The sequence below is a fragment of the Mustelus asterias genome, chromosome 2 (assembly GCF_964213995.1).
Source record: "Mustelus asterias chromosome 2, sMusAst1.hap1.1, whole genome shotgun sequence".
In the NCBI taxonomy this organism is placed as follows: domain Eukaryota; kingdom Metazoa; phylum Chordata; class Chondrichthyes; order Carcharhiniformes; family Triakidae; genus Mustelus; species Mustelus asterias.
The window spans coordinates 41,603,050-41,624,209 of NC_135802.1; the positions used below are offsets into that span (position 1 = coordinate 41,603,050).

Here is a 21,160-nt window from a genome sequence, read left to right on the forward strand (position 1 = left end):
TGGCCAAACCAAACTCTTTACACGCATGAGAAAGTCTGTCCATTTGCCATTGAAGATGTTTCTCAGTATTGAAAGCTAGGATGGCTCTGTCAGCGTATAGCAGCTCACTGATGAGGACTTGGCTCACCTTTGACTTGGATGTCAGGACAGCAAGGCTGAACTGCTTTCTGTCAATAAGTAGATGTTCTCTATAGATAACCTGAAGGGATATGACAGCAGCAAAGAGAAGTATCTGCCAAAGAATGTTGTGCCAAAACACAACCCAGTTTGACCCACCTGCAGGACTGAAAGGATTTAGAGGTTGCCCTGACATAGCAGCCCCTACCCATCATACTGTAATGGAAAGAGATCACATTGAGCAGCTTCTGTGAGTGGCCAAAATTCGCCAGCAACTTAAATAGACTACCTCTGCCCACATGATTGAATACCTTGGTGAGCTAGATGAAGACAATATAGACAAGGGGCGGCACGGTGGCACAAGAGTCGGCATGGTGGCACAGTGGTTAGCATTGCTACCTCACAACACCAGGGACCTGTGTTCAATTCTGGCCTTTGGTAACTGTCTGTGTGGAGTTTACACGTTCTCACCGTGTCTGCGTGAGTTTCCTCAGGTGCTTGGGATTCCTTCCACATTCTGGGTTTAATGGATTGGCTGTGCTAAATTGGTCCTTAGTGTCAGGTGGATTAGTGGGGTAAATATGTGGGGTTACGGGGATAGGGCCTGGGTGAGATTATTGTCGGTGCAGACTCAATGGGCTGAATAGCCTCCTTCTGCCCTGTAGGGATGCTATGATTCTATGATAACACAGGTCTCCTTTGTTCATGATATTTTTCTTGCAACTGCTGGACTGAGAAGGTCATAACAATTGAAGATCTTCCAGTTCTGAAACCACATTGGGACACATTCAGCCAGGGTCTGACAAGAGCAACATGGACAAGTGTTTTTTTCCCATGATACTCATCAGGTGATAATTGTTGCAATCACTGAGGTCACCCCCGTCCTTGTACAGGTTGATCTTTGTATCACACATAGCCTGGGACACTGCCTCCTCCCTCCAGCAGAGACAGAGAAGTTGGTGCAGATGTTGCCTGTTTTCTATATTGGATGAGTTTAGGCTTTATAGCATCCACATCTGGAACTCTGTCCATAGTCAACAGCTTTGCTAAACTCCTCCACCATGGGTTCAATATCCAGCTCTGCCATGACTGATAGGCTTTCTATAGTGTTTAGAGCTTCCTTGGTGACAGTGTTCTCTCTAGAGGACAATTCAGGGTAGTGTTCAATCCATCTCTCCAACTGTTTATTGCAATCAGTGATGACCTCCCCAGCCTTTGTTTTCAATGGAAATTTTTATTTTCTGATGGACCTGTAGCCTTTTTGATCCCTTCATACATGCCCCTAACATGCCCTGTGTTGAAGAACTTTTGGATGTTCTGGCAAGCTTCAACCAGTTGTCACTGACACACCTTCTATCAGTCTGTTGGACCTCCGACTCTCAGTGCATTCAGAGCCTTCTTACTCAGACTTACCTTGTAATTAATGACGTGGAGATGCCGGTGTTGGACTGGGGTGGGCACAGTAAGAAGTCTCACACCATGTTAAAATCCAACAAGTTTATTTGGAATCATGAGCTTCCGGAGCGCTGCTCCTTCATCAGGTGAGTGGAGAGGTAGGTTTCACAAATGCAGCATATATAGACAAAGACACGATTATCTTGCAATTGTGTCTTTGTCTAGAAATGCCGTGTTTATGAAACCTACTTCTCCACTACCTGATGAAGGAGCAGCGCTCTGAAAGCTCGTGATTCCAAATAAACCTGTTGGACTTTAACCTGGGGCCGTGAGACTTCTTATTGTAATTAATGAGAGCGGACTGCTTGGCTTCAATGACAGATTCCATCACCGTGTTGTTAGTCTCGAACCAGTCAGCATTTTCCACTCTTATTTCCTAAATGTTGAGAAGCATTATTGTAGATGGTGCCTTGAAGTATATTCAAATTTGTTTCTGCGATCTGTGTGGGAATGTCAGAGAGCAGTTGTTCAACCAATTCAGCGAGGAACTGTGTTTTTTTTTCTGGGTGTGTGATGTGACTGACGTTGAAACGAAGATGGTGGGTGGGATCTTACGGCCTTGCTCACCCCGAAACCGGAAAACCTCGCCTGAGGTCAACAGACCTTTCCATGGTCCGCCCCTCATCCGTTACAATTCCCGTGGCAGGTGGAATGGGAAAATTCACCCCGGTATTTCTGCTTTGATTGAAAAAGGTTCAGGGTTTGCTTCCTAAATCATGGTGCACACCAGTGAGTGAACTGTTTCACAGTCAGTGCTGTGGCGGCTGCATATTCAGAGAATGCAGTTCTGAAATTCAGAGCCATAAAATGACCCTCAAAATATTCAAAATTCATCATAGTTAGACATGTAAAAATCTGTGGACTGAGAGGATGACAAGGCAAATTCGGTAAGACTGCACTTATGGCATGGGAATGGCCTGACAAAGCACCAGATTGAAATTGCTCTCCTGAAATCAGGAAAGTCACAATCAAGTATGCTGACATCTGCACCCAACTCTCCATTCCCTATCCTCACTCAGTGAGTGACCTTTGCTCCCAGCAGATGAGGCTCCCCATTAATGTTCTCTGCTGCTTACCAGCATAACTTGCATTACATAATGTATGTGAAGACTAAGGTGGAAACGTAACATTTTATTGATAACTTACCATTTTCAAGCATTCCAAGATTAACAATATTGCTTTTGTCAGTCTGATGCTCTGTTACAACTGAGGTAAACTCAATGTTCCCAATATTCAAGATGGCTGCCAGAATGCTGTATATGTTCCCCAGCTCCTGTTGGAAGATTTAAAGAATTTAAATATATTCAAGGAATATCTTTTTGTATATTGGATTAAAGTTAATTAGTTTTCCTAATCAAATAATGGTAATTAAGACACAATGGAAATGAAAACCAGGAGAGATGTACAGGCTGCTGACATTCTGTCACCCATTACATGTTTAATTTTCAGAAGGTCTTTGATAAGGTGCCACAAAGCAGACTCATGAATAAGGTCCTGACGTGTGAAGTCAGGGCACAAATCACAGAATGGAGAATGCAGCAGGTAATTAAGAAGGCAAATGGAATTTTGTCCCTCATTGCTAGAGGGATGGAGTTTAAAAACAGTGAGGTATGTTGCAACAGTACAAGATGCTGGTGAGGCCACACCTAGAATACTGTGTACAGCTTTGGCCTCCTTACTTGAGAAAAGATATACTGGCACTGGAGGGGGTGCAGAGGAGATTCACCAGGCTAATTCCAGAGTTGAGAGGGTTGGCTTATGAGGAGAGACTGAGTAGACTGGGGCTATACTCATTGGAATTCAGAAGAATGAGGGGAGATCTTATAGAAACATGTAAGATTATGAAGGGAATAGATAAGATAGAAGCAGGGAAGTTGTTTCCATTGGCAGGTGAAATTAGAACTAGGGGCTATGGTCTCAAAATAAGGGGGAGCAGATTTAGGAATGAATTGAGGATTCACCCAAAGGGTGTGAATCTGTGGAATTCCCTGCCCAGTGAAGCAGTTGAGGCAACCTCATTGAATGTTTTTAAGGCAAGGATAGGTAGATTTTTGAACAGTAAGGGAATTAAGGGCTATGGTGAGCAGGCGGGTAAGTGGAGCTGAGTCCACGAAAAGATCAGCCAGATCTTATTGAATGGCGAAGCAGGCTTGAGGGGCCACATGGCCTACTCCTGCTCCTAGTTCTTATGTTCTTTAATCAAATCAAATCAAAAAGTGGTGGTGTAGTGGTATTGTCACTGGACTAGTAATTTAAAGACCCGGAGTAACAGGTTCAAATCCCATTACGGCAGTTGATGAAATTTGAATTCAATAAAAATATGGAATTAAAAATCCATGAACTGATGACCGTGAAATCATTGTTGGTTGTTGTAAAAACCATCTGGTTCACTAGTGTCCCTTTAAGGAAGGAAATCTGCCATTGTTACCTGGTCTGGCTCCACTCTGGAGTCCACATGTGACTCCAGAGCAATGTGGTTGACTCTTAACCGCCCTCTGAAATGGTCTAGCAAACTACTTAGTTCAAGGGAATTAGAGATTGCCAGAAATGTTGGCCCAGTCAGTGACACCCACATCTCATGAATGAAGTAAAAAACACTTCATCAAATATGATTATAACTCGTGTGAGCGATGCAGTGACAGTGCTCAAATGTTTTACCTCGAGTGTGAAACCAATGACTTTGAAACACTGTTCGAGAGCTTCGAATTGGGCCTTGTAGAAAGAATTGTTCACAATCTCTTCCATCATTCTAATTTTTTCATCCTGAAGGTACCTAAAAGATTCCGAAAAGATGATAATGACCCAAAATTGATACTAAATTAGACAATGGAAAACACAATCAGAAACGTATACATATTAGTGTAAAAACATTGCAGAATGGCTCTGGGTCTGACAAAGTATGTAGTAAACACAGTAAGAGTTTTAACAACACCAGGTTAAAGCCCAACAGGTTTATTTGGTAGCAAATGCCATTAGCTTTCGGAGCGCTGCTCCTTCGTCGGATCGAATGGATATCTGTATGTAGTAACCATGGTGTGACCCAACTATTTCTAACTGGCCACCGAAATGGTCAGCTGAAATATTTCTTCGCTAGTCAGTTACTGAAAAGTCAAAGTAGATGCTAAATTCTTTACTTCTCTCTTAAACCAATCAGAACCATCATATGAATAAAAGAACAAAGAACAATACAGCACAGGAACACGTTCTTCTGCCCACCAAGCCTGCACTGATACATGGTTTCTATCCCTCTGTTCGCCTCCCATTCATGTGTCTATCGAGATAATCCTTGAATTTTGCTAACGTGCCTGCCTCCACCACCTCCACTGGCAATACATTCCAGGCACCCACTACCCTCTGTGTGAAAAACATTCCCTGCACGTCTCCCCTAAATTTATCACCTCTCACCTTAAACCTGTGCCCTTTTGCAGTTGACCTTTCCACCCTGGGAAAAAGCCTCTGACTATCCACCCTATCTATGCCTCTCATAATTTTGTAGACTTCTATCAGGTCACCCCTCAGCCTCCGTCTTTCCAGTAAAAACAATCCAAGTTTATTCAAAAACAGCTCCTTGTTGGTCAGAATCCAGGACTATGAGAAGACCACATCATGCTAGACCCCATAGTGTTGTAGCCTCTCCATATCGGCAAAATTACCTTGGTGGTTGACCTTTGGACAACTTATAATGAGTTAGCTTGTTCTTCTGTGCCAGACCAGCATAGACATAATAGAAAATATGGAAGTTTTTCTCTCCTCTGTAAGAAAATGAGAAGATTTAGTTTCAGTGAAAATAATCACAGCAATTCGCTTTGTCATCTAAATCCATCAACTTGCCACTGCCTCTTATTATTCCATGGATATATTGGATGAGGCCTGGAATATTTAAAGTTGCTTTAAAACATCAAGGTTTCTTTTTTACTTACGGAGCCTGGTGGATGACTCTTGACTTCTCAAGCAGGTACTCCGAGATCTGAGCCCCCATGACTGTCCCGCCACTGGTGAACCTCATTTCCAAGTACTTGCCAAACCTGCTGGAGTTGTTGTTGATTATTGTGCAGGCGTTTCCGAATGCTTCTAGTAAGTTGTTTACCTGGAGAATCTTTTCCTGCAGCATCCTGTTATTGGTCTGTAAGATTTAAAAAAATCAATGACACTGCTGGAAAAATTCCTCAAGGGTAAACTTGAAAAAGAAACTAACTTGCCTTTGATCTCCATCTATTTATCATCCCTTTTTTAAACCCTCAAATTCCACTCCACCCTCCTTTGGGCAGGATGGTCTAAAACATGGGTATTTCTGCAGTTACTATTAATGTTGAACCATCTCAGTTAACAGGAGACACAATTTTGGCACTGGGCTAAGTATTCTTGCTCATTGCTCCTCCAGGAAAGAAGTCGATACTCTATATATCCATATAAAAGTCAATCTTGTGAAAAAGTAGACCCCATGATCATAAGACCGTAGACCATATGATATAGGAGAGAATTAAGCCATTCGGCCCATTGCGTCTGCTCCACCATTCAATCTTGCCTGATGTGATTCTCATCCCCATTCTCCTGCCTTCACCCTGTAACCCTGATCCCCTTATTGATCAAGAACCTATCTATCTCCGTCTTAAAGACACTCAATGACCAGCCCTCTGTGGCAATGACTTCTGCCGATTCATCACCCTCTGGCTGAAGAAATTCCTCCACACCTCAGTTTTAAAGGAGCGTCCCTTCGCTCTGAGGTTGTGCCCTCGAGTTCCAGTCTCTCCCACTAGTGGAAACATCCTCTCCACGTCCACTCTATCTCGGCCTCTCAGTATTCTGTAAGTTTTGACTTAAAAACTGTAGTTTGTCAGATAACTTCATAGAATCCCTACAATGCAGAAGGAGGCCATTCGGCCCATCGAGCCTGCACCGACAACAATCCCACCCAGGCCTTTCCCTGTAACCCCATATATTTACCCTGCTAATCCCCCTGACACTAATGAAAAATTTAACATGGCCAATCCACCTAACTTACATAACTTTGGACTGTGGGAGGAAACCGGAGCACCCGGAGGAAACCCATGCAGATGCAGAGAGAATGTGCAAACTCCACACAGGCAGTGACCCAAGTTGGGAATCGAACCCGGGTCCCTGGCACTGTGAGGCTGCAGTGCTAACCACTGTGACACCGTGCCACTCTATGATTACTTTTTCAGCGATCCAAGCTCAAAATTTCAGATCCGAAGTACAATCTCTACACTCATCAAAAATCTCAATTCAGTGTTCACTAAAAAAGTTACATTTACCATATTTCATCCAATTCCTACTAGTAAAAAGAGGCAGGAAGAATGAAGATCAATTTTGATTTTTGTGGGGGCAGAAACTGACAAATCAGAGAAGAGTAATAAACAGCCCTTGTGGAAACAGGAAGAAGGGACCAACCTCCAGAGCGAACATGAAAGAAATGAACTCCTGAGGCTGTTGCCTCAGCCTTCCAGGGCAGGGAAGGGGGCGTTCAGGCCTTGTCAATCGGGCTCTTGTGAATGCCACTCAGTTGCACTTGTAACAAGGCCGAGGTTGAGGGCTTGGAGCGATTAGCGTGACATTTTCTCCAATGGCGTGGCCCTTTCTCATGGCACCTTCCCCTCCCCCAGCCCCCAGCTGCTTTGGTTTTTAAAAAAGTTTTATTTATTATTGTCACAAGTAGGCTTACATTGACACTGCAATGAAGTTACTGTGAAAAACCACATCTCCAGCTGCCAGTGCCCCTTCCTCTCCCAGGATGTGGGAGGAGGTTCAGTAATAAAAACAGAGAGTGGGAGAGTCAATAAACAGCCATTACCTGGTGGATTCATTTGAGAGCCATGTTAGGTGTGGCAGGTGATGTGATATTTTTGTGGGGCACCCAACTCTCTTATAAAGGCAACATGTAGAGGAATTCAAATAACAGCTGGAGCCACTGCCACTTACATTGAACAAGAAGTCACATTCATCCCTAAATGGTGTTTTGCAAAGGTGTAATAAAAATAAATGACATTGAAAGTCACTGACAGATAAATGCATTCCTCAGTGTCAACATGAAGTAGGGAGAAGGTTGCAAGTTGACTTTGTTTTTCTCAGCCAGAGCAACCTGGAATGTATTTTTAAAATTTTAATTGTCCCAATTTTAATTGTTACCTAATAGAGTCTTAGAGGTTGACAGCATGGAAACAGGCCCTCCGGCCCAACTTGTCCATGCCGCCCTTTCTTTTTTAAAACCCCTAAGCTAATCCCAATTGCCTGCATTTGGCCCATATCCCTCTATACCCATCTTACCCACGTAACTATCTAAATGCTTTTTATAAGACAAAATTTTATCCGCCTCTACTACTACCCCTGGCAGCTTGTTCCAGACATTCACCACCCTCTGTGTGAAAGAATTACCCCTCTGGACACTTGTACCTCCCCTTTCACCTTAAACCTATGCCCTCTAGTTTTAGACTCCCCTACCTTTGGGAAAAGATATTGACTATCTAGTTGATCTGAGCCCCTCATTATTTTATAGACCTCTATAAGATCACCCCTCAGCCTCCTACGCTCCAGAGAAAAAAGTCCCAGTCTATCCAGCCTCTCCTTATAACTCAATCCATCAAGTCCCAGTAGCATCCGGTAGCATCAAGCAGAATGAGTTCTGCTTGAAAGTAACTATGTTGAGAACTAGTCCAAGGACAACATTGCTGGGGTTGAGAAACATATCAGTCATGATCGAATGGTGGAGCAGACTCGATGGGCCAAATGGCCTATTTCTCCTCCTATATTTATGGTGTTATGGACAGGATAGAGTTTGGCTGCATTGTGCTTTGTGATATAATACTCCTTATTCTTTCATATTTAAAAATTCATTCAAGGGATGTGGGTGTCACTGGTTGGGCCAGCATTTATTGCCCATCCCAACAGTTCAGGGCAAGAGTCAACTAAGTTACAAAGCACCGTACAACAAGGAATTGTACTGATGGTCAAACAGATATTGTGTGATCTGCCCAATCATTTTTAAGATTTGTGCTGATAGTTAAAATTTTGTTGATTGTACCACAAGCATTAATGCTTACCAATTAATGTTACACTTTCACATATTTCCAAATTCTGTACTCAAATCAAACATTTAGTCAAACAGGACTAATTGATGCAGTTATAGCATTATGTTTAGGATCAATATGCTTAAATCAGGCATCCTGTACCATCAAAATTTTAAAAATACATTCCAGGTCTGCACACGAGAAATCAATGGACTTGAATCAAGAATTCTGCGTACCAAGAGTGAGCAAGTTGAGGTACTATGCTTACGTAAGATATTGGTTTATCTTGAATCAACTCAATGGGCAGGAAACCCATGGCTACCTTTACACTTCCTCAACATTGCTTTCCATTCAATCCAATTAGTTCTCCAATGGCCAGAATAAAATTAGTTAAAACTGCCCCCTTGGTGTATTGTTGAGAGGATACAGTACCTTTCCAAGGACAGTGAGTTGTTCAACCAAGAAGTGGGTACTTTCAGTCTTCCCAGCGCCACTTTCGCCGCTGATTACAATGCACTGACATAGATAAGGAAAACACGTTAGTCACGACATCATTTTATTGACACCCTGAACTACATGAAGAGAACTAAAGATGTGAAATGGTGTAGGTTGATTTCATGGAATCAGAATGGTTACGGTTCAGAAGAAGGCCATTCAGCCTATCATGTCTGCTTGCCCTGTGAAGGAGTTTGGTGCCACTTCCCTGCATTTCCCCGTAGCCCTGCAAATTTTTCCCTTGTAGAGAATGATCCAATTTCCTTTTGAATGCCTTAATTGTCTCAGATATTGCAGAGCCTAACTACTTGATGTGTGAAAATGTGTTTCTCCATTTCACCATTGTTCCTTTTGCCAATTACCTTGAATCCCTGTCCATTGGTTTTTGATCCTTCCACCAATGGGAACAGTTTGTCCTTTCTACTCTGTTCAGAACACTCATGATTTTGAATACCTCTATCAAATTGACTCTCATTCTTCTCTTCACCAAGGAAAAGGGTCCCAACTTCTCCAAACGTTCTACATAACTAAAGTTCCTCATTCCTGGAGCCATTCTCTTCAAACTTTTCTGCACCTACTCTGATGCTTTCACATCCTTCCTAAAGTGTAGTGCCCAGAACTGGATGCAATACCCTAGTTGAGGTTGAACCAGTATTTAACCAGGTTTCATATAACTTCCTTACTTTTGCACTCTATGCTCCTATTGATAAAGCTCAGGATGCTGTATGTTTTACTAACCACTCTCTCTAAATGTTCTTCCATGTTCAATAACCTATGCACACAGGGAAGATGGTGGCATAGTGGTAATGTCATCTAGTCCCGAGGCCCAGGCAAATGTTCTGGGGGCATGGGTTAATTCAACAAAAATCTATAATTAAAAAGCTAGTAAAAAGCCCAGTAATAGTGATCATTAAATGATTTTAGTGGTTCACTAATGTCCTTTAAGGAAGGACATCTGCCATCTGGCCAACATCTGAGTCCATTGACTCCAGACTCACAGCAAAGTGGTTGACTCTCAAGTACCCTCTGCAATGTCTTAGCAAGCCACTCAGTCAGATTCAAACCACAACAAAGTTCGCAAAAAGGAATGAAACCAGACAGGTCACCCAGCATCAACTTAGACACCAAAAAGCATAATGGCAAACCCAGCTCTGTCAACCCTTTAAAGTCCTCCATAATAACATCTGGGAGCTTGTGCCAAAATTGGGGGAGTTGTCCCACAGATTAGTCAGTGGCAATAGTGTGTATCATCTACAAGGTGCACTGCAGCAACTCGCTAAGGCTCCTTCAACAGCACCTGCGAAACCTGTGAGCTCTACCACCTAGAAGGACAAGGTTAGCAGATGCATGGGAACAACACCACATGCAAATTCCCCTCCAAGCCACACACCACTCTGACTTGGAATTATATCACTGTTCCTTCATGGATGCTGGGTCAGAAATCCTGCAGCTTCCTTCCCAACAGCACTGTTCGGTGTCCCTACTCCACACTGACTGCAGTGGTTCAAGGTGTAGCTCACCACCAACTTCTCAAGGCCAATTAGGGAACAAATGATGGCCCAGCCAATGATGCCTACATCCCGTGAATGAATAAAAAAAACATAATACGACCAGCTCCCTCTGCTCCTGAACTCCCTTTGGAATTGTAGCATTTATTTTAAATTGTATCTCTACATTCTTCCAAACAAAATCAATGACTTTATATTTATCTGCAGTAAATTTCACCTGATGCCTGTCCACCCATTCCACCAGCTTATCTTTGTTCTTTTGAAGCTTTTAAAGTTCTACACTATCCTCATTAATCACAATACTTCCAAATTTTGGATCATCAACAATTTTGCAATTGCGCACTATACAGCGAGCTATAATATATCAGGAAAAACAGGGAATCTAACCCCAATCCCTGGGGAATTCCACTATAAATCTTCCTCCAGTGTGAAAAAAACAACCCTTCAACATTTCTTTATGTTTGCTGTTACTCAGTCAATTTTGTATCAGTGTTGCTAGTGGCCCTTTTATTCCATGAGTTCTAACTTTGCTCAGAGGTCTGTTGTGCAGATTGTATCAAATACCATTTGGAAGTCCATGTACACCACATCAACAACATTACCCTCATCAGCCCTTTCCCTAAAGCCTATCAAAAAACTCAAGCAAGTTAGTTAAACATGTTTTGCCCTTAACAAATCAATGCTGGCTTTCGTTTGTGAGCCGGCATTTGCCCATGTGATTATTAATTTTCCCTAGCATTATCCTTATCCATAAACAAGCTATTTGTTGTGGAATCTCAGGTACCTGATCTGAGTTGTAAGTGGCCATAGCCTGGTAGGCAATGTCTGCCACAGCAAAGATGTGGGGTGGGTTGGCAGTACGCTTCGCACCAATGTACTGCTTGGAATGCTGTTAACAACAAAATAGAAATTAGCTTTGACGTAATGACAGAATAATTGCTAGTATGTGTTTACCCTGCTAATACTAGGAATTGAATGATCTTTGCAACATGCAGTTGATTCAATAATTATTTGGCTGTAATTAAAGGCATTGTTGCAAATATGTTAAAAATCAAACTGATACCAATATCCTCAGCAAATATATAAAATGTACAGCATGGAAAGAGGTCATTTGGCCCAAGGGTTTATGCCATTATTTATGCTGTGTTATGAAGCTCCTCCCTACTAACCTCATTAGCAGAACATTCTATTCCTTTCTGCTTGTGATTATCTAGCATCCCCTTAAATACATAACACAAATAAGATTGTACTGTGTAGTTTCAGAAGACAATACTAGTTCCTTCATTCTCATTACTAGGAAAGGCAAACTCATGCTCCATGAACCCTAGGAGCTCCAGGAATACAGAGGTATTCCTTTCTGCTACCATTACCGCATGTTTCCAGTATACGTGGCCACCAGATAACTAGCTCATCAGGAAACATGAACACCTAAGTATTGATTTTAAATTCACCATCCAGGAGGCACAATGTGGGCAGGCGGGTGAGGTGGGCAGCAGAGTGGTTAAGACAGCATGGACCCGAGATATTGCATCGCATTCCCAACATGTCACTTGGCCTTCCTAGCCACTCTCCTGCCTAAGTGCTGTCACTCATGGGCAATGTGGACTATCAAGGCCTTCCCCATAATGTTTCTGAAGACTGGTCTAGCAAACGACTGAGTTGAATCAACCATGATAGCAAGGTATAACAAGAATAAAACCTCAACTCTGGAAATGACAAAGGCACACCTTTTAAGATAAAACACAATGTCCTGGAATACATTCTGCCTGGAGACAAGCCTGTATGATTTTGGTTGTCATGGAGAATCAAGTCTAGGCTGAAACCTACAGAAAATCAATCGTGCTATGTTGAGTAGATGCTGGTGCAGCGACAATGTTACTGGGTTAGTAATCCATAGGCTAATGTTGTGTAGTCATCGGTTCAAACGCCATCGTGGAAGCTCGTGGAACCCAAATTCCTAGAGGCTGCTTTATTAGTTAATTAACTCCTCAATGTACACTACCAGGTTTAGAATAGCTTGATGTCTGGTTTGCCCTAGAACATGCTGCTCCAATAAATTGTCTTGAATACACTCTATGAATACATCTTCCAGGCTACCTTTGCTAATCTGATTCGTCCAATCTATATGTAGATTAAAATCACCCATGATTATTGTGGTGCTATTCTTATGAGCTCCCATTATTTCTTCCTGTATTCGCTGTCCTCCAGTGTAGTTACCTACTCTCACAAGTGACTTCTTACCTTTTCTATTTCTTATCTCTACTCAAACAGGTTCTACATCTTGATCTTTAGAACAGAGGTAATCTCTCACTATTGTATTAATGTCTGTCACTATCGCACTAATGTCATCCTTAATTAACAGAGCGACCGCTCCATCTTTTCCTCGCTTCTAGTCCTACTGAAATGTCATGAACCTTTCAATATTCAGATCCAAGCCTTGATCACCTTGAGGCATATCTCTGTCATATGTATTTATTTCTATTTGTGCTAACAATCCATCTGTGTTGTTATGAATGTTATGCACATTCAGATAGAGAGTCTTCATTCAGGCTTTTTGCTATTTTTACAAACTCTGATCTTATCTATCAGCCTATTCTTAAGTTTGTACACTCTGTCCCTTCCTAACACGCTCTGGTTACTATTATCCATATTGCTACCCTGCTACCTTGTTCTATTGCTTTTTCCATTCCATTATTTACCACATATTCCCTCACATGATCCCTCCCCCTTATTATTTCAAGGATTGCACAGTGTTGAGTTCAATTCACAACTTCTCAGATAACGGACCACACCCTATGTCCACATGAAGCAAGTCCTGGATAATATTATGGCTTAGGTTGATGTGAGTGCCATTGCTTGGTCCGAGCAAAACGGGGGTCCAGACCCACAGCAATGTCATTGACTCTTAACTGCTAGCAAGTCACTCAGTTCAAGGGCAATTTGGGGTGGGAAAATTACCTTGCCAGCACTACTTTGGGACACAAAACAGGACTGTGATGGAATATTTTTCACCGACCTGGATTAGTGCAACTCTAAGGAGCTCAGCTCCATTCAGGACAATGCTGCTTGGTTGAATGGTGCATTCAAACAGTCACTCACACACCAAGGCTGCAGTCTGCACTATTTACAAGATGTTGGGAGGGAAGGCATAGGTTTCTTTGACAATACCTTCCAAAACCTGTCACCTCTATCAAGTAGAAGAAGGGCAGGAGATGAATGGGAATACCACCATCCCCTCTAAGTCACACACCATCCTGACTTGGAAGTTTATCACTGTACTTTCATCGTCGCTCGGTCAAAATCATAAAACCCCCTTGCCAACAGCACTGTGAGTGTAGCTACACCAAGTGCACTGCAAGTGGTTCAAGAAGGCAGCTCACCATCACCCTCTCAAGGGTAATTAAGGATGAGCAATAAATGCTGACCGAGCCAGCCATTCCCACATCCTGAGAATTATTATTTTTCAAGCGTCTGATGTTTTATTAAGCCACGGTTGCCTTTGCACCTGTTGCCACAGTATTGGTGCCCGTGATTGTAACTCTGACCAGGTTTCATTGTTAAAATCGGTCTTGGGAGGGTTGAGAGCTGGTGTCCTGTCTCGATAAGAGGAACTTTAACCCTGTTTCTCTCTTCGCAGATGCTGCCTGGCCTGCTGAGTGTTCCCAGCATTTCCTGTTTTTATTTCCGGTCTCCTGCATCCACAGTGTTTTGTTCTTGTGTAAGAGAAGTGGGAGATGTGAGTCGTGAGGATGACACTCCAATTCTATCACAGGGTTCAGCAGGGTGAGGATGACTTGTTACAGAGGTGGTGACTGATCACTGCGGTAATCTTGGAGCCACACCAAGTGCTGGCATCAGGGTTGAGAATAGTTTCAGAGATGCCGACTATCAGGCCTGTCGATTCCATAATCACAACAGTCATAAATGCTTTGCCACTGGATCTTTTTAGGCACCAGAAGGACATTATATTGATATTGATCAAGGCACCATTTCTAGTTTCATTCAGCAGATGACAAATGCAGAGTTCTACAAGGGTGGCAGGTTCATTCATTTCTCTCAAAGGTACAGAGAAACAGCACACTACACAGCCAAGATCACTGTCATTGCAAGCTTTTCCAGAATACTGAATGTGGTGTGGTGTACCTGCATAGACAAACAGGAGCCATTCGTCAATCTGATACAGTGCAGAGACCACAGTAGCTCCTATTTCCTTATCGCGGAGGCAGGCAGTAATGTCAGCAAAATCATCTTTCACAAAGCATCCATGGTTAATACATCCCTGCTTCATTGTTAACCTGTTTCTTTTGAAAGTGATAGCTGACACCTAAGCAGGCTGGAATATCAATAGGCACATAGATTGGACATCATTTCAATTGTGAAACTGTGAGGACTGAAGACTTTTTGGACTGAAGTGAGGAGAAATTTTTTCACCCAGAGAGTGGTGAATCTGTGGAATTCACTCCCACAGTAAAGAGTTGAGGCCAAAACATTGGGCGCGATTCTCCCAACCCGTTGCACTGATTTTTTAGCGGAGCAGGCTGAGAGATTTAAGAGGGGCCAGATTAGCACAATTTGCACTGGGCGTCCAGCCCCAAGCACGTCTCCCGGTGCCAGATTTCCGGTGCCATCAGCTCCGCGCTGGAAATAGGCACGGAGCTGCATTGTATATGCAGCCCTTCATTTTAATGTATTTTAAATATAATTAGCGGGCCCGGGACTGAAGTCTCCAGGCCTGCTAGTATCTCCCCCCTGCCAGGAGTGGTTCACTCCAGCGGGGATTACTATAGCTCCCCACTTGCGGGCAGCCCGACTCCACTGGAGTGAAGGGGGGGCAATCGGAGCCCCCCCAGAGGGTCAGGCAGCGGGGAGGTTGCTCCCTGGCATTGACACATTGGCAGTGCCAGCCTGGGCCCCCGGCACTGCCCACTGCCGACTGCAACCTCTTTACACAGAGAGTTGTATGTATGTGGAATGAGCTGCCACAGAAAGTGCTTGAGGCAGGTACAATAGCAATATTTAAAAAACATTTGGATAAGTACATGGATGGGAAAGGACTAGAGGGATTTGGGCTAAATGCTGGCAATTGGGACTAGCTGGGAGGGCACCATGGTTGGCATGGACCGTTTGGGCCGAAGGGCTTGTTCCCGTGCTGTATTGTGATATGACTTTATTGCTCCTGTTCCTTTAGGAGAAATAGATTGGACTCACTTGATGGCACAATGGATTAAGTAAGTGCGAGGTAAATGTTACAGATCAGAATTAATGCATTTTGACAAAGAGGGAAAACAAAACAGGGACCTGAGTTTATAGTGTTGGCTTTTGACAATAAGCTGAAATGAAAAGAGGTCGATAACTTTATTTAAAAAGCACAAGTTGCGTTTTGATCCAAATATGTTAATGGTGCATTAAAATAAATAGCTGTGTGCCCAGTATTCCTATCAGCCAGATGGAATTTTTTCAATGTGGAGTCTTTAAAATGGACACATTGTCCACTTGTTAAAGGACCGTTTGGGCCCAAACGGTCTCTTTAACAAGTGGACAATGTGCTGCAAAGCTGGCGGCCGAAAGTCAGCTGACCTTTTGTGCACAAAGAATTAACTCAGATCTCTGGGAAGTTCTTAAAATGCAAATAACGATGACTGGAGTGCCCTCCCCTTGAGAATTTACACCCACTATTGTCTGGTATTTAACAAAACTTAAATTCAATGGTCATGCCAGACTCAGGCCTAGACCGTGAGCCTCTTTGTTGGGGCAAAAATCTTGGAAATGGCTGAAAATCCTAACCCATGCCCCTGAGCTCAGCATATTCCATTTTCACAGAGGTGGGAATGGAGTCAGTGCTCCAATCAATGGGGTTCACATAGGCAGTTTGCAGGGGAAGTTCGCCATTTAAACCATTAGCTGCTTGCACTGAAGTGGGATTTTGGCAGGGCAGAAGTGTGAAGCCCAGAGTCTGCAGATAAGAGGAGTTCTGAACTTGGTGGATTAATTTGGAGAGCTAGGTTACCCATTTGGAGAGGTAAGGTACCCCTTTGTATCTGGTCCAGTGACACCTTTGCAGGAAGTAAGGCACCCTTTGGGAGAGGAAAGGCAAACGTTTGGAAAGTTAAAATTAAACATGGTTATGTTTTAAAAACAAGTGCATAAACTCAATGGAACTGTCAAGCTGTCAAAAAACTGTCAAGCTGACTGTTAAGCTGTCAAGGGGCTGTCAAAGAACTGTTAATATGTCAAAAAAACTTTCAAAGAACTGTGATGATGTCAAGGAACTGTCAAGTTGTCAAGGAATTGACAAGTTGTCAAAGTTGTAAAGGGATACTAGGTAAGTTGATCTGGAGGGAGTAGGAGCAAAAGGTGGTGGGTGAGAGGAATGGGTTGACCCTAAGTTGTTATAGGGGCTATAAAAGGACCATGGGGATGTGAGATTATAGTGGGTAAGTGGGAGTGGATAGAGAGTCATGGTTTGGCATAGGGTCTATGAGAGGCCATGAGGAGAATGGGGTGGCATGAGTTGGCATGGATTGGGCTTGGAGCGTATGTGGGTGTGTGGGGGGGGGGGGGGGTGGTGAGGGGAGAAGTCTGGAGGAATTTTTAAGAACTACTTTAAAAAAATTTAATTCAACACTGTGCCAGAGCAGAGACAGGCCTTCTCCCCAGGTCATCTCTGCAACCGACAACCTCGATCGTCATTCCTGGGGCAACAAGCACTATTTCCAACCCAGGCCCGTTTCCTCAGAATGCAAATCGCAACCTTGGGTGGGCATTTTAAATGGTCAGGTTCGCAGAACCGGCCATTCCTCCATTTCCACACACCCGAGCCGTGAGCAGAAATCTGATCTTCAGTGACCGTGAGCTCAAAACTTAACAAAGAGATGTGCTGAGAAACCAGTTTCCCACAAGCATGAACAGTCACAGCTTTCATTGTACAGCAATGGCTTCTAACTTTGAATCATTTGTGTGGACAATAGAAGCATTGATCATGTTCTCACATGATCAAAACTGACTTCAGATAACGAATTTGATTACATCAAGAACTAGTGGGAGACAACCCAGCCTGGAGACCAACAAGAGGGACCATTCCACCAACAAGAAAGGAACCCCGCTTAATATAACCACTCAACAGGAAGTGAGAGGGGCTAATTTGCCTTCACCAGCAAATATTTGTCTTTACAGAAATTTGGCCACAATGGTGCACAGAAACCCAGAGAAGTCTAACTTTTATTCATCTCCAAAGAAGCATGAGAAAGAGTACATCCAGTCCTATAATGCTGTTGCTTAGAGGAATTGATTGAGACATGCAGTTATTTTTTTTGCTTCTTGTTATTCTGTTAATAACCTAAGTGCATGATTCATGCATGGAATTTGTCTTTTCCCGTGTATGTTTGAGTGAGTGAGTGAATGGTTTTGTTGTGTTTACATGTCGGGATGTTATGTGAATAAATGTTTATAATTGCTGCTGATTTAAATTTATGAGAGAGCCTGTCTTGTGTCTATTGTTAAAAGTCAAAACACGGAAAGGGTCTTAAAACGCTCTCTCTAAAATGCACATGTTGTTGCATACATGGAGAGATGAGAAGCATAGGGAAAAGTTATCCAACCATCTCTCTCCCATCTGTAACATTAGCACACAAATGAATTTGAACTCTGGAGTGTCAAACTTCCAGCTAACGTAGCTTCCAGCAGCAGGAGCGAAAACACCATCAAAAGTCTTCCAGACTTTCAAAGCCTCAAATGCACAGTCTTGTCTTGCTGGCAGCATTTCATTGTATTACCGGTTATTTTGGATGCCGATAGCCAGCTGATTGTTTCACCATGAATTCACTGACAAATGAATATGACTTAAGCTGTAACGTTACAATGGGGGCGATTCTCCCAAAAAGTGCTGAATTGGTGGGAAACCTGTTCTAGATCCCGACTGTTTTGTCAGTTCAGCTTCTCACCTGAATCTCCGCACTCTGTGCACTGCAGAGGTCCCAATCAGGAATCTCATTAAAAACCCAGGGGGACGGGGTCTATTCACACCGGAGTCTTGACAGTTCTGGAATTCTGCGCATGCGCAGTGGCCCCAATCTGTCAATCTCCCCGTTTGCTGGCCAGCTCGAACGTAGGCCAGCCCGGGCTGCCCCTCCAGCCCCCCCCATGGCCCCCACAACAATTCCCGAGCCAGCCCCAACACCCCCCTGCCCTGGTGCGCCCCAATGTCCAGCCCTCCCCCACAGCAGTGGCTATCCCCCCACCCCCCTCATCCTGGCAGACCCCCCCCCCCCCCACTGACCGCACCCCAGGGTCAGACCCCCCGGGAGGCAGGCCCTCCCCCTGGCAGACCACCCCCCCCCCCCCCAGTCCGCCCCGATCGCTGGCCTCCCTCCAGCCCAGATCGATCCTGTTGCAGAGTGGCAGTGGGACCCCCCCCCACCCCCACCAATCACCCCTAGGCCCCGCCCACAATAGGCCCCACCCCCTTGGCACTGCCCAATGCCCGATTGGCACTGACCAATGCCCGATTGGCACTGCCAATCTGCCCCCTGGGCATGGGCACTTTGCCCCTTGCGCAGTGCCAGGGAGCACAGGCTGGTACAGCCAGGGTGCTCATGCCCAGGGGGCACTACCACCCACTGCCCGACCCCCTGGGAGGCCCCGATTGCCCCCCTTCATTCCGGTGGGGTCTTTCACTAATTCCTCAAATGTGGGGAGCTAGTCTAAACCCCGCTGGAATGAAGAACTCCTAGTGGGGTGAGAGATTCAATCGGGACCGGCAAATTCCCGATAATGAAATGCTAACCATATTTAAACTCCATTAAAAAAAGATTCAAATGACTTACCTGCCTTCACGCCGGTTTCCAGGGTGGTCTGAACTCCGACTGTTTTCCAGCTCTGGGAGATGTGCATGCGTTCCTGGTGCATGCGCAAAACCCGGAACAAGGCTGACAACGCGCATCTCCCAGCCCGACCCGCCAGAAAAGTTGAGGGTTGCAACAGGAGAATCTTTTCAACCCAGGTATCATGGGCTAACTCCGTGCATGCTCAGTAAATTAACAGTAAGAAGTCTCACAACACCAGGTTAAAGTCCAACAGGTTTATCTGGTGGCACGAGCTTTTGGAGCGCTGCCCCTTCTTCAGGTGACTCAAGGTGCCCCCTGGGCATGGGCACTTTGCCCCTTGGGCAGTGCCAGGGGGCACAGGCTGGTACTGTCAGGGTGCCCAGGTGAGTCACCTGATGAAGGGGCAGCACTCCGAAAGCTCGTGATTCCAAATAAACCTGTCGGACTTTAACCTGGTGTTGTGAGACTTCTTACTGTGCCCACCCCAGTCCAACGCCGGCATCTCCACCTCATCAGTAAATTAACGGATGAGTCAAGGAACAATCAGTCACACTCAGTGATGCTTGTGCTTTAATGTGTTCTACTTTGTTCCTGCAATGAGCTGGCGATCATCACAGACAAAGGTCTGACTTGATACTTCATACCTTGGCCGGAATTCTCCGGCCGTTCACGCTGGCGGATTCCCTGGTCCCACAAGCGGTGCACCCACTGTCGTGGGTTTCCCATTGGGGTGGTTTCAATGGGAATTCCCATTGACAACGGTGAGACCAGAAGACCCAGCCACCTGTGAACGGCTCGCCACCTCCTGCCGCTGAGAAAAACGCTGCAGGGAGGCCAGAGAATCTCGCCCTTCGCCTACTGTTTTCAATGCAGTCTGCAGATGATGGGCAGGATCTTACCAGAAAAATGGGAACGTGTCAGGATCTGACTGAAAACCGGTGTGTTTTGCTTTGGAGAAACAGGCAGGCTTTCTTGCCAGATCTCATAGAGTCATAGAGTCATAGAGGTTTGCAGCATGGAAACAGGCCCGTCGGCCCAACTTGTCCATGCCGCCCTTTTTTCCAAACCCCGAGGCTAGTCCCAATTGCCCGCATTTGGCCCATATCCCTCGATACCCATCTTACCCATGTAACTGTCTAAATACTTTTTGAAAGAGAAAATTGGACCTGTCTCTACTACTGCCTCTGGCAGCTTGTTCCAGACACTCACCACCCTCTGTGTGAAAAAACTGTCCCTCTGGACCCTTCTGTATTTCTCCCCTCTCACCTTAAACCTATGCCCTCTAGTTTTAAGAACATAAGAACATAAGAAATAGGAGCAGGAGTAGGCCATCTAGCCCCTCGAGCCTGCCCCGCCATTCAATAAGATCATGGCTGATCTGACGTGGATCAGTACCACTTACCCGCCTGATCCCCATAACCCTTAATTCCCTTACCGATCAGGAATCCATCCATCCGCGCCTTAAACATATTCAGCGAGGTAGCCTCCACCACCTCAGTGGGCAGAGAATTCCAGAGATTCACCACCCTCTGGGAGAAGAAGTTCCTCCTCAACTCTGTCTTAAACCGACCCCCCTTTATTTTGAGGCTGTGTCCTCTAGTTTTAACTTCCTTACTAAGTGGAAAGAATCTCTCCGCCTCCACCCTATCCAGCCCCCGCATTATCTTATAAGTCTCCATAAGATCCCCCCTCATCCTTCTAAACTCCGAGTACAAACCCAATCTCCTCAGCCTCTCCTCAT

The 21,160-nt window shown here is 44.5% G+C and overlaps 1 protein-coding gene across 1 annotated transcript in view; it reads right to left on the reverse strand.

Moving 5' to 3' along the window:
- Positions 1-19,501, reverse strand: part of myo3a (myosin IIIA) — a 155,840-nt gene extending 136,339 nt beyond the window's left edge. Inside the window, exons 1-8 of the mRNA XM_078200255.1 lie at positions 19,420-19,501; positions 14,418-14,740; positions 11,382-11,486; positions 9,027-9,110; positions 5,493-5,695; positions 5,226-5,324; positions 4,231-4,345; positions 2,719-2,845 (exon numbers count right to left, since the gene is read on the reverse strand). Coding sequence (XP_078056381.1) covers positions 2,719-2,845; positions 4,231-4,345; positions 5,226-5,324; positions 5,493-5,695; positions 9,027-9,110; positions 11,382-11,486; positions 14,418-14,740; positions 19,420-19,501 — 1,138 coding nt within the window. The remainder of the gene's footprint in view (positions 1-2,718; positions 2,846-4,230; positions 4,346-5,225; positions 5,325-5,492; positions 5,696-9,026; positions 9,111-11,381; positions 11,487-14,417; positions 14,741-19,419) is intronic.
- Between the last annotated feature and the right edge of the window lie 1,659 nt (positions 19,502-21,160).